This window comes from Drosophila arizonae, chromosome 6 (assembly GCF_054131065.1).
Source record: "Drosophila arizonae isolate 15081-1271.41 chromosome 6, UAZ_ARI_1.0, whole genome shotgun sequence".
Lineage (NCBI taxonomy): Eukaryota > Metazoa > Arthropoda > Insecta > Diptera > Drosophilidae > Drosophila > Drosophila arizonae.
This window is the reverse complement of record NC_142926.1, coordinates 1,143,198-1,157,279: the sequence shown is the minus strand read 5'-3', so window position 1 is coordinate 1,157,279 and position 14,082 is coordinate 1,143,198. Positions and strand designations below refer to the sequence as shown.

The window sequence follows — 14,082 nt, the reverse complement described above, 5'->3', positions numbered from 1 at the left end:
ACATTCCAAAGCAAAAGTCTCTAGTACTTACAATTTGGGGGAGAAGGAGGTGTGATATCCAAAATCTGTAAATTACAAAATCTTTGTATCGTTTAACTTTATATACAACGCAAATTTGAAGAAAGGGTTAAAAGAGTTCAAATTAGGCTAAAAAAACAAAATCAATTTTTCGATTATTCTCGATAAAAACGTTATCGGATGATTTATCGAAAAAATATGATAAACTTGTACTGCGTATGGTACACACGAGTATGCATGCCGAATTTCAGCTCTCTAGCTCTTATAACTTCTGAGATCGACGCACTCATACGGACTAACGGACATGGCTATATCGACTGCTGAGTCAGTCAGCTGATCAAGAATATATATACTTTGTAGGGTCAGCCACGCCTCCTTTTGCCCGTTACATACTTTTTCACAAAACCATTATACTCTGATTTCCCATTGAAAATGGGTTCAGGGTATAAAAGACACGCTAGTGGACTAGGTCTCCAAAATAGGGCACTTTAGTTACTGTTTCTCGTTAACCTAACCTAACCTCCTTTTCTTTCTATTAGTTCAAAATAGTAATTCTGATTCGACTTTATATTAATTGGAATGGGACTTGCTAAATATTCTCACATGAAGCTGTCTTATTTATGTCAACAAAATATCATAGAGCCCTAAGGAGCTAACATTTACTTTATACAGGTTTAACCTCGGTCTTGAGTCGGATCCCATTCCGGAATCGGAATAAGTGAGCAATTACTGTTATTCAGTTACACTTTTTATACACCATCGCATACTGTATATGTCTATCATTTAAGCTTCTTTGAATTTGTTTAAAAATGTGGATGTGTGTCAAGACCATTCGAGAAACTAATATTTTATAAACACTCCAAATGTAACAACCAAATTACACATGAATCGCTGGTAGGGATTGTTATTCTAAAATTTAAGTTCGGTGCATGGTTATTGTAAAAAGGATTAATAAAGTCAATAAAAGTTGATTTTCATGTATTTTTTATTTGTTTTATAGTTTACAACTGTTTAATTATGTATATATATATACATACCATATATAGGTATTGGTATATTAACTAATAAAGTAACTGATAGCACTCTTTTTATTTTATTTTCGTAGGTTAACCTTGCTTGTGAATAGCTTTATATTTTATTATTATATGTCTATAAAGATACTTGTACGAATGAATCTACTGAGCATTAGCAATATACTATATATTCACAGCCAATTTGTTGACGTATAATAAATATATTTAATTTAGTTTTTCTCGATTGTTATACATATATATATATATATATATATATATATATATATATATATATATATATAGATTTTGTTGTTGTTGTACTTAGTACAAATGTATATATATATATATATACACACAGACTATACCGACCACATATTGCTGTGAGATGTGTTAGTGAAGTTATAAATTTCAAATTACTCATTTTGTTTTGCTTAAATTAGCAGGTGCGAAAGTAATTCAAGAGCATCTTAATTAAACTCACGATCCGAAATGCACTTTGCATTAACAGATTTGGGCTTTTGTATAGTCTTAAATCGGGATCAGCATTTATATATATATATATATATATATATATATATATATATATATATATATATATATATATATATATATATATATATATATATTTCTGTTTTCTGTTTTTTTTTTTTTGTCACAATTGTTACTAAATCTAAGTAAATATTGTCACAATATATATTCATTAAATTTCTTATTGCTGATTTTAAATATATTTTGTTAATCTCTAAAGTCTTTCAAAAATATGTACATGTTTATTATAATTTATTGCCTGCACATGGAACTAATAACCATGAAAAAAAGTTTTCATAGTTCTTACATACATTATATTTTTTGGTTATTTTCTATTAAAAATGTTAAAAATATAATTTTTTTTATATATTAATTTACACTTCTATTTTGTCATATAAACAAGTGTTTTTATATGTGTGTGTGTATGTATTCAAGACTTAGACCGTTGATGAATACATACCCACTACATATATTTTTATTTATATATATTATATTATATTTATATATATATATATATATATATATATATATATATATATATATACATATATATATTTTATGTATAATTTTTTCAACTTTTACTTATGCTTATATTATGCATATGTACAATGCATGTATATGTGAGAATATCAGTATGTCTGTTCTTTTTAAATATGCCTTAATTATTGTATATCAGCTTTAGCTTGCCCGAAGCATAGCTCCAGAATATTATGTTGGTAATTTATTAAACATAATCACGATTTGCATTTGTAGAGTATTCATCAGTGAAACGACCCGTTGCTGAAATGGAAAAGAATTCAAGTATTAATGTCAAACAAGTGAACACAACCTGGGTTACTGCATGAGCACATGCGTTTTTCTTCCACGCATGAGCATGGAATAAAAGTAAAAGTAGCACATAAGATTCGATAGCCTATGCCTCACCCCACAGCCCGCGAGTTTAGCTCGGCATGACCGTCTTTCTGAAGATACTAAAGCTAATGTTACATGTATATTCGAATATACCATAGAATATGTAAGTTTATCATATTTTCGATAACTCATTACGCTTCTTTTTATCGATAATAATCGATAGATAGTGGTTATTCGCTTATAAATATGTGTGTACATGTGTAATTTGCTACTTATGCATAGAAGAAGAAATAGTATTACTCTCCTTTCCTATTTATGTTCTAATGGAACATCGCAATGTTAATTGACCCATGAAAGAGGCTTGACAAGTGAGAGTGGTACCCCATGTGTAAATATGAGTGCAGAAGTGCCGAACAAATGTAAACCTTTCGTTAAACGGACGTTCGCCTGAGATTGTTAACTTAAACAGCGTATAGGTTGGGCTTTAATGATATATCAACAGTTCCTAATTTTAATTCATTTTTGTATAGCAGAACTAACATAAAATACTTACAATCTTCCATCAATATAACCTGTGTATTTTCTATATTTGTACTAGCTACAGAGTGTGGAATTAGGTTAAATTCATCTTCGGTTAATCCATTATTCCATCGGGATCTTGCATTTGAACGATGTGCAGAGCTCACAGTCATTGTTGGTGTTGAATATAAGCTGAGATTTGTTGGACTCATGACACCAGACATTGTCGAAATAGATCCAGCATAGCCCAATAGCTGAAACAAAATATATGTGTTTTTCAAAATTGTTTAGAAAGTATATACATATGTTAAAAAATGTATGAAACTATGTTCCGTCAGAAGCAAAATCATTATACCCCGATTCCTCACTGAACTAAAAGAATGTATGCTTTGTATACATTTACACATGTTACACATGGGGTCTCTGAATGCGTGCCCAGACTGATTAGAGAACCAAAATTTAGCAGTTATGTTATACACATATCTAAAATTATATAGGTGAGGTCAATATCGCATAAATTCTAGATGTCAGCGATTAAAAGGCTTTAAGAGCTTTAAAAACCTTCATAATAGTAATCATGCACAAGGGAGACTTCCTAGCGGAGATTGCGCAGTTAGGAGGAAACTTGAATCCCTCAATCTAATATTTTTTAATCTTTTCGTACCGAAGTTTCTGTTGAACGCTTCTGACTACCAGGTCAAAAATAATATGATATTAATATTCAATTATTGGAAAATTAATAGAGGGCAACTTAGTTTTTTATACCCTGAACCCATTTTCAATGGGAAATCAGGGTATAATGGTTTTGTTGAAATGTATGTAACAGGGAGAAGGAGGCGTGGCAGACCCCACAAAGTATATATATTCTTGATCAGGGTGACGAGCTGAGTTGATTTGGCCCTGTCCGTCTGTCTGTCCGTCTGTCCGTCTGTCCGTATGTATGAACGCGTCGATTTCAGAAGATATAAGAGCTAGAGACTTCAAAATTTTTTTTAAAATGTCCGTAATTACAGCGCGCATATCAAGTTTATCATTAAAAATCGATAACTCATCCCGATCTTTTTTTATCGATAAAAAACCTTATCGAAAACCAGTTATAAAATTATATCTTCTACACCTTTATTGCTAGACTCTACAAATTTTTAATGTATGCTTATATGCAATTTATACAATTTCGGTTTTTGTCAAAATTAACCCCCCACCTCTAAATTCACCCCCTCACCCTCACTTTTGTAAAAAGCGTATTTCAAATACTAGAGACTTGTGCTTTGGCAATTACATGCATATCCATGTTATAATCATAATCTAAAAGTTTCATGAAGATCGTACGTCCACAAAAAAAGTTATTAAACAATTAAATTCTCATAGTAAGCGCACACTGCAGCCCATGCGTGTTTATGCGTGGGTGCTTGTGTGTGTATGTGTTTGTGTATGTGTGTGTGTATGTGTGTGTGTGTATGCGTTTGTGTGTGTATGCGTGTGTGTGTGTATGTGTGTCTGTATCCGTGTGTGTGTATGTGTGCCTGTGTGTGCGTACGTGCCTGTGTGTGTGTGTGTACGTGTTTCTTCTGGAAGCTGAAAGACGCGAAAAATTATTGAAATATCTATTGCTCCAAGGGTTCAGGGGATCTCGTAGTCGAGCAGTCTCGACTAGAGCTTTCTTACTTGTTTAAATTTGGTTTACTTTGTGAATGAGTACAAAAAACAAAATTGCATTAGCCAACGGTTACATGGGTTCGGCGGTGTGTGTGTTTGTTTAGTGATTCCAGTAAGCATTAAAACTCCGACATTTTTAGAATATGTAGGTACTTACCGATGTCGATTGGGTATGAAAGTGATTGAAATAATCTCGACTATTTGCCGTGGGGTACATTGGCGTTGCGATTCGAGTTAGCGAATTCGAGGCAATCGATGGCATTTTACTTCGGAGACTTTCGCTTGTATGGGTATGAGGACTGGTCGCTGGCTGTGGCTGTGCCTGTGGCTGTGACTGCGACTGTGGCGAGGATCTTGAACCCAAAGTTGTACAATCCGCATTTGTGTTTGGATCTATCTCTGGATTAGCTGGACTCTGGGTACCCCCATCCATTGAATTGATGTTGCGATTCTCATCATCATTGGCCACTGTGCTGCTCTTCGTCGACGAGGACGTGGCCGGAGACTGACCCGTGACCCTTGCCAGATCAGCGCTGGTGCGTATTATAGCAACAGGTCGAGCCATCGGTGGTAGCATCGGCGGCAACATTGTGCTATGATAATGGGACGACGATGGAGCAGCCCCCAATTTCGTTGCTCTCAGCTGTGGATGGATTTGATAGTGAGGGGAATGATGGCTATGATGTGTGGACAACTGATGCGCATGCTGAAAGACTGGACTATCTAAGGTTGCTGCGGCTGCGGCTGCCGCTAGGCTTGTTGAATGCCCTCCACCTCCTGCTCCATCTTGGCAAACGTACGTTACAAAATCGCTTATATCATGTGTGTCGCTGGCATGATGCTGCTGCTGTTGTTGCTGCTGTTGCTGATGTTGCTGGTGTTGTTGTTGTTGTTGTTGTTGTTGCTGTTGTTGTTGTTGTTGTGTGGCATGTGCATGTTCCTGATCTAATATCGTATGATGCATAAGTCGTGGACTGCTATGTTGCGGATAATAGATTGTATTAACCGGACTAACAGACGTTGCCAGAAATGTGGAACAGTTATGATGCAATATGGCTATAGACATATATACATGGAAAAGAGACACAAAATATTTATATTACTATTCAAAAGCCAATGATTGTAAGCAAAACATGGTCTATTAGCAAAACGACTTTAGCTTAGAAACTGTGAAAGGTTTCGATTTAGCCGAGTTTCTGTACACCCCGTCTAAGGCGGCAGTTCTCGTTATTTTTCTTGTTTTAATTTTTCATTTCATCAATGTGATCAGCTTCCCCGGTAGAGTGAACGTTGATGTTGACAAAACCTTGTAACTATCCTATACGACATATGTAGTTGACCGTGGTCGTCGCCGTGCAAAGTTCTATGCTGCAAGCTTGCCTTATTAGCCAGACTTTCTACATAGATGTATTCCGGTTCGAACGTTCTAATGTGCTCTAGCCTACGATCTAAATGCACTATGCACCGGACTTACCTTCTGCTGAGCGAATAGCTGGCATAGCTGCAATGGGGCGACTATTTAGAGGCGTATATCGATTCAGGGAAATTGAGGACTCAGCTGCCGCTGTTGTTATTTCCTCACTTGAATTCATGTTGTCAGCTGATCGGAGGACGACAGAGAAACTGCCAGTTGAGCAGTTCTCGGTGCCCGTTGTTGTTGTACATGAAATTAGTGGAGGTGACGAGCTTTGGTCAATTTTGCATGCCTCACTCGAGCCATTTGTCGTATCAGCGCGCAGCAGTGGAGACGATGATAAGTGTACGCTTCTCTGATTCTGATCGATAAAGTCAACTGCAGAAAACTAACGATATTATTTACCCCAAAGACATTGTTAATACTCACTGCTGTATCCGCCAGGAATTGTATTGGCCCCAATAGCACCTGCTTGTGCCTGGCTCTGCGAGCTGGATATGGGTGAATCGGGGGTCAGTTGATATGTGTTGCAGTCAAAAGCCGTTCCCAGATTCTCCCTCTTGATAATGTTCGTTTGCAAGCTATTATCACTCACTTCATCCAGTATTGAGTCTACAAAATACAAATATTTATTTACGTAGACGTTTACAGTTTCATGTGTTCAGGAGGAGCGAGCATCATACAATCATACACGTATCGTACACAGGCCTTCTAACCTAACGAATGCTGACCCCTAGCTAGTCTTCCTCATCAAGAATTCACACTTGACCAATTTATATACGATATACATATGTACATATGAACAAGATAAATGCAAAACTAGTATGGTTACAAAGTAAACTTGTACGCATGCTATTGACAAAATGTTATTTTTTAATGAATAACACACAATGAATCATTTTCAACGATCCTAATTATCCATTTTCATTGGGCTCAAGGTATACAAATGTATAACTTACACCTTACAGCTAGCGTCTATATTTTGAGTGGCACCCAAAATCCAACTCCTTCACCACCCCAAATCTACAAAGACCTATTCCGCATGCTTTACATGTCATCTTCATGATCTGAAAGTTTCTTACTTGCTATAACTACTTATATGAATTACTGATTTTTATTATTTTATATTACAAACTTATGAAAGTTAAATCATAGTGATAGTACGCTACCTTTGGAGAGGGTCCAGAGCTCCTGCGATGAGAAAACTCCGGTGGCCAGGATAATATCGTTGCAAACAACACCATTGTATGGATTGTGGCGAAGACCTTCTGTTTTCGCATCATTGTCATTATCGTCTTTTCTGTCTACTGATATATTATTGTTTCGATGTTGACTGCAAATGGCAACTTGGGCTGATCGGCTGCTAGGCAATGAACTCGAGATGGTATTTATTGATGAATTGTGCGTGTTGATGAAATTCGCCAAATACAGGTCCAACTCTCTCACGGAGACGTTTATGTGATAGGGATTGACACACAGCCCGGGATGGAGACATTCAGGATTCTTTTCCAACCGTTCGCCGTCGGTACTCTCTAATGGTATGGCCTTAAAGAGTATAACCATAACGAGGTCGAGACGCCAGACTTTGTCGGCTTGTCTTAGGCAGTCGATGCGTCTCATTTTTCCTTTTTGATCGGGATTCGATAGAACACAAATAGATTTACGTTTCCCAATAATCGATTGAACAAAATCCTCTCTACTCTCTTGTGTTATATCCTTTCGTAGTTTACCCAAAAGTCGTGACGCCCATTTCTGTTTCACTTCTGTTTTTTCATTCTATCAACGAATATATATATATATATATATATATATATATATATATATATTTCACAATTCACAATTTAAGTGTACAATATTTGTGCTATTACCTGCAGCTCATCCTTACAATGCCTTTCTTCTTCCAACGACATGCGCTTCTCGTGTTTCTTGTAATACTTTCGTTTAGCAGCTTGCAAGTTAAACCAAGAGTACGAGAATGATTTGACGTATGGTAATAATGCCTCAATGAATGGGTGAAATTCATCCTACACATAAAAAAGATACGAATAAATAGATTATATACATATACTTAAATATATATATATATATATATATATATATATATATATATATATATATATATATATATATATATATATATATATATATATATATATGTGTATTTTTTTTCTTAGTATTCATTTGAATAGAACAACAGTTTGTGAAACTTGCACAGATTTACGAGATATAAAGTATTTTCATCTACTATATACGTATATAATGAAAATGAAACCGTATGAAACCATTTAAAAGATAAAAGAAGATAAACAAATTTAGCCAAAAATAAATATTACAAAATACCAATGGGGACAACAAAATATAGGCTCAAATTCGAATGGTTGTAATACCAAAACATGTAAGAAAGCTGTAGTCGAGATTGCTCGACTACGAAATCCCCTGAACCCTTCGAGCAGAAAGACGCGAAGAAACATTGATATATCAGTTGCTCGAAGGGTTCAGGGGATCTCGTAGTCAAACAGTCTCAACTAGATCATTTTTACTTGTTTTATACGAAAATCGATTCTAATGTTTATAAATATTTAAAATTAATAAATTTTAAAAATTAATTACTTCAGAAACTCGGGAAAGTATCGATTTCAATTGCATTTATTGTAAAACAAGTAATAAATAATAATTAATATAATTAAAAAGATTCCATCTAATCATTTAAATTACTTTTTTTTATTCAATATTCAATACCCGTACTGAAGGTGTATCTTACGGTTTCGCTTTCGACTACAAATTAATAAATTATGACGGGTGAAAACTTTCATGTGCTAAACTGGATAGAAATGTTGATACATATCGTGGCTGAAATCAAAACATTTAAAACACACACCAAAAACAGATTTAAAACAATTTCTTGCATTGTTTGGTTGTAAATAGTATTTTGCAAGCATTCATATACATACATATATAGAAAAAGTCAGTTGAAGGACAGATATATACATATCTTCTTTCATATTTAATTGAACAATAGAACAATGGATCGATTTGTGATGAAATGGGGTTGTGATTCTATTTTTTAATTAAATATGAAAGAAGATCGAAAAACTAAAAAATATTTCCGAAGTTTTTAATGGTATCCAAAATAGGTAATCCACAATTGCAGAACGTCGATTTCACGAATTTGAATATTTAAATTAAACTTGACAAACAAATGCTATAGGGTGAGCCTATTGATTATGATCAAGAATGAATATATTTTAGGTAATCGTCCTTCTGCGTCAAATCCCAAAAACCGATCTTCAGACAATATGTTCATATATTTAATATAATACATTAAGCAATATTTGATTTGAAATTCTATGAGTTATCATCAAAATAGAAATTTAACTATGGTTGTTGAAAATATATCAAAATATCAATACATCGATATTTTTGTATACAAAATATATTTATGTATATAATATAATATTAAAAACAAGTAAGAAAGCTCTGGTCGAGACTGCTGCCCTTCGAAGAATTGGTATTTTACAATAATTCCTCGAGACTTTCTGCTTACACAAGAAGCACACGCATAGAAAAACATAACTTTTCTTGTTGATGAACTATGTTTATGAAACTTTTAAATCGTTAATATAACATTAAAGTTCGTGTATATCTTAAAGCACAAGTTTCTAGTATTTGAAATATGCATTTTTCAAAGGTGAGAGTGACGGGGTGGATAGAAGGGTGGGGAATAAATTATAACAAAAATCGAAATTATATAAAATACATATAAGTCTACATTTAAAATTTGGAAACTCGAGCTCTAAAGGTGTAGATGATATAAACAAATAACTAGCTTTCGATTGGGTTTTTAAACGATAATAAAATATCGGGAGTAGTTATCGACATTTAGAGCAAAACTTGATATGCGCGTGATATACACGGACCTTGGAAAATTTGAAGTCTCTAGCTCTTATATCTTCTGAGATCGACGCGTTCATAGAATATATACTTTGTGGGATCTGCCACGCCTCCTATATGGCGTCGCATTTGAAAAACAAGCACTATTATGCTTTTAAGTATACCATACTGTATTAAGCAGTTTTTATCATTTAAATAGATTATATAGATATTATATGTATATATTGTGGGAAAAAAGTTTGGAAAAAATATGAATATACCGAAAAACATTGATATACTGATATTTAAACGTTGCTTGTCAAATATCATTTAGATATTTTTTTCAAAATTTAAAATATCATTGATAAGAGACAGTCGACTCTTGTTATTTCAAACCTGAGTTATTTCGAACCTCTCATTAATTCAAAGTTATCACTCAGTAATTCGAACTAAAAATCATTGCTAAGACGCGGTAATTCGTACTCATATGGCTAAACACTCGACAATTCGAAATATTTTAAGAGTCCCTTGAATTTCGAAATAACGAGAGTCGACTGTATTTTAAATTATTTGAAAACTCTAAGGCACTGTCAAAGTGGCCGCGATAAGCGATGCGATGCTATAAGCGATAATTATCGCAGCGATCTGCAAAGCGATGGCATGTCAGAGTGAAAGAAATATAGCTTGAATTGCCAAAAAGAATATATATCACCGACTAACCAACGGTTATTAAAGCTCAGCACGCAACGAAAACACACGTATCAGAAAAGCTTTATCATGCGATAAAGCGAGAAAACGATTCAGAAATGCTTTCTCGCAACTTGCTTTACTTGTCGCTTTAGCTCTGTTCTCGCTTTGCTTGCACTCTGACATGTTTTAAGCGATTACATGTAAATCTGCATGGTGAGCTTTCTCGCTTATTGTCGCTCCATATTATCGCATCGCTTATCGCGGCTACTCTGACATCAGCCTACGTGTATGTATGTATGATTATAAAAGATTCGAAACACATAATAATTTAAACAAATAGTAGCACACAGATATAAACATACATTCAATAAAAATGCATTTAGTCTAAAAACACATATTTATATAAACATATAGAGAAAGTGCTGGACGCTTTTCTTGACCTGTAATGTAAGTGAAGAACATCCCCAATGTTCTGGACTTGCTTTCCTTCTCGGAAATTTATCTGTCGTTATTAAATTTTTACTTCCAACTCCCAGGTACTGCAGAGCCATTTGCGCTCTTCTTATGAATGCTATATTCTATTATTAGATATTCTAGATATGGGTATTTATTTCAGAAGAATCTATTTATTTTAGCTTACGAACATAGAATTTTATTTCTTTCCATATGTTTCTTACGAAGTGATAGAAAATTAAAATATATTATTAAACGCTGTGTATCAGAAAATTTAACCAAACTTATTAATGATATAAGTTATAAGCCATTATATAATCGTGATCTCTAATGATTCATATATAAGCGGACTTGACCAACTGAATCCTACTATATCTAGGCATTTTGATACCCCATGCAGAGAATTTTCTGAAATTGTTGCTTTAGTATCACGTGATCGAAGAGACAGACAGACTTATTGAAGTTCAACTACTTTAAAATATATAGTATATAATAATTATAATATATAAGTTTCTAAGGCTTAATCAAAATAAACGTCCATTATAATCGATGCTCCGACAGTAGAAAGGCTGAAATAATTTGTATACAACTCAATTATATGAGGAAATAAGTACAGATTCTAAAGAAAAACAACACAAACTTGCACAGTAAAAAGATAAATGTGAGAGGTGAATGGTAAGAGGTGACGGGAGACAAACAAGATGCACACATTTTCTTTTACTTTAGATACATATACATATATATATATATATATATATATATATATATATATATATATATATATATATATATATATATATATATATATATATATATATATATATATATATATATATTTATGTATATATATATACATATATATTTATATATTTATGTATATATACATACATACATATGATAATTAATAGATACATACACCAAGAATGATTTGATTTGAAAAAAGTCAATGTATTAATAAAAATTTCATTAGTTACATGTTAAAATATTTTTGATTAATGGTGTAACATGGAAATCGCATTTATTAATTTTTCCTACAAATCCAGACCATTTTTCATTATACCTAACAATTAGAATTAATTTTATTAGTAACATTGTACAAATATTTACTCAGATAAGATGAATTTCGATAAGTATTATAATTTAATGAGTGAAAATGCTCAAGGTATTGGGAAGAGATTTAAACATATATATAGTAATATTTGTCAAAATCTGTAAATTTTACGTTTAAAAAAATTTTATTGTTTGGGATACCACCCCAAATGTTAGATTTCCGATTATATTTACATATGGTATAACGGGCTACTTATAATCGGACCTAATTTCAAGATTTGCCTTGGAAATGTTCGGTTTTGACCGAAGGATAGGATAGCAAAGAGTAGGATATTATTAAGTATATCGTGCTGTCTACCAAAAATTTATCTTGTTTCTGTTTCTGTCTTCTATCTTCTGTGAGTAGGAAGCTTGCTGTCCAGCAATCGTATCGCTCTGCATTTCTATCTAACTCACTACAATCGCGAGAAGTAATCAATCCCAACTACATTAAAAGCTTTTAATTCAGGCAGAGTTATGATAATTAATCAATTGTCCTTAGCCAAATCAATTCGACCAATATATATGATTACACAATGCTTGGAGAAAATTTTTAATTCTTTCCATCCTTCTATTCTATCCTTATATGGTCACAATATATTCCCTCTAATATCCTGACGAAAGCTTGACTGATTGCAAAAGTTCATTGAATCTTTCTTTTACCCTTTATATGAGTTTAGTGCAAAAGTATTATTATAGCCCGAAATGTATACATATTGCATATACATACATATATAGTTTTTACCTGTCCGGTAGATGATGTTTGTAAATAGGAAGATACGTCCGTCTCGATCATACAGCTTCTTAGTGTTTCTGGTATAAACATACCTTGCGTACTTTATATATCATATCCTATCAGCCCGATTTCAACAACAGGAATCTGCGAATAGGAAGGTACATGATATATATATATATAAATATATATATGTATGTATATATATGTATGCATATATGTATATATATTTACATAGTTACCTATATACTTTGGACATATTTCTCTTTCAATTTTCAAGAAAATGGTTTTGTATTTTTCAAGCCAATTCCATTATTTTTTCTTGCGACATTTATACGTTTCTTAATTTCTTGTTCATTTTTGAGCCGATACGTCTGAAATGTCAATTCAAATAATTATTGTATATATCCTTATCTTGATATATATATATAGATATAGATATAGATATAGATATAGATATAGATATAGATATAGATATAGATATAGATATAGATATAGATATAGATATAGATATAGATATATAGAGATATTCCGATTGGTGAACGTTACACAATTATTACACAATACACATACTCTCTAATCTCCTATATATATTTATACACACACATATATATGTATATATATATATTGTCTTATTTGTAGACATTTAACAAACTTTTGCTCTTTTATTACGATGGAGCGTATGGTAATACTTTTAAAACATATTCAACGCGTATCCAATTAAATGCATTCGGACTTATGGGATAAGTCATGCGTGTGTACCTACACCAGCACGCATACCCGAGGTACCTATAAGTGTACGTGTAAGTACGTATAAGTACCTTCATCAATACAGGGACCTAATGAGTACACACAGAGATGTATATATATCACATACATAGATATATATGCACCTACACACACATCAATTTCAAGCCCAAAATATGTGAGGTGCGTTGTGCGATACGGGTACCTTGCGACTAAACTTAAACTGAGTTGATTCTGATTCTGGACAGCTGGTCGATTCAATGGCAAAAATAGCTCTTTTCTCTCCCACTTCTCTTCTATTTTTCATATATTTGTATCTATGTACGTATAGTGCGCTTAGAAGAAGCATTAAATAATTCGAGAAACAAGGAAAATGTCTAAAACAATGCCAGACTTGCGTTTGGTGAGGCCTCTGACATGCGCAGAAATTAAAATTCTTAAAGCGCATGGTCCCTGAGTATTATGAAAACGCTACTACTCGCTCTCTCTCTCTCCATATC

The 14,082-nt window shown here is 33.2% G+C and overlaps 1 protein-coding gene across 9 annotated transcripts; it reads right to left on the bottom strand.

The window, feature by feature from the left end:
• Positions 1-985: 985 nt before the first annotated feature.
• NfI (Nuclear factor I) lies at positions 986-13,924 on the bottom strand. Of its 9 annotated transcripts, none has more exons than XM_089472767.1 (10): positions 13,788-13,924; positions 13,078-13,209; positions 12,833-12,982; positions 7,869-8,024; positions 7,170-7,776; positions 6,430-6,612; positions 6,061-6,378; positions 4,744-5,642; positions 2,965-3,184; positions 986-2,339 (listed from the first exon to the last, which is right to left on the bottom strand). In XM_089472767.1, the coding sequence occupies exons 3-10, from the start codon at positions 12,926-12,928 to the stop codon at positions 2,284-2,286; spliced, it is 2,535 nt and encodes an 844-aa protein (XP_089328893.1). In that variant the 5' UTR covers positions 12,929-12,982; positions 13,078-13,209; positions 13,788-13,924; the 3' UTR covers positions 986-2,283. The 9 variants fall into 9 exon arrangements, with proteins under 9 accessions (XP_089328893.1, XP_089328891.1, XP_089328895.1 ...); XM_089472765.1 differs by having other exon boundaries at positions 13,657-13,824; XM_089472769.1 differs by having other exon boundaries at positions 12,848-12,982; positions 13,657-13,819.
• Between the last annotated feature and the right edge of the window lie 158 nt (positions 13,925-14,082).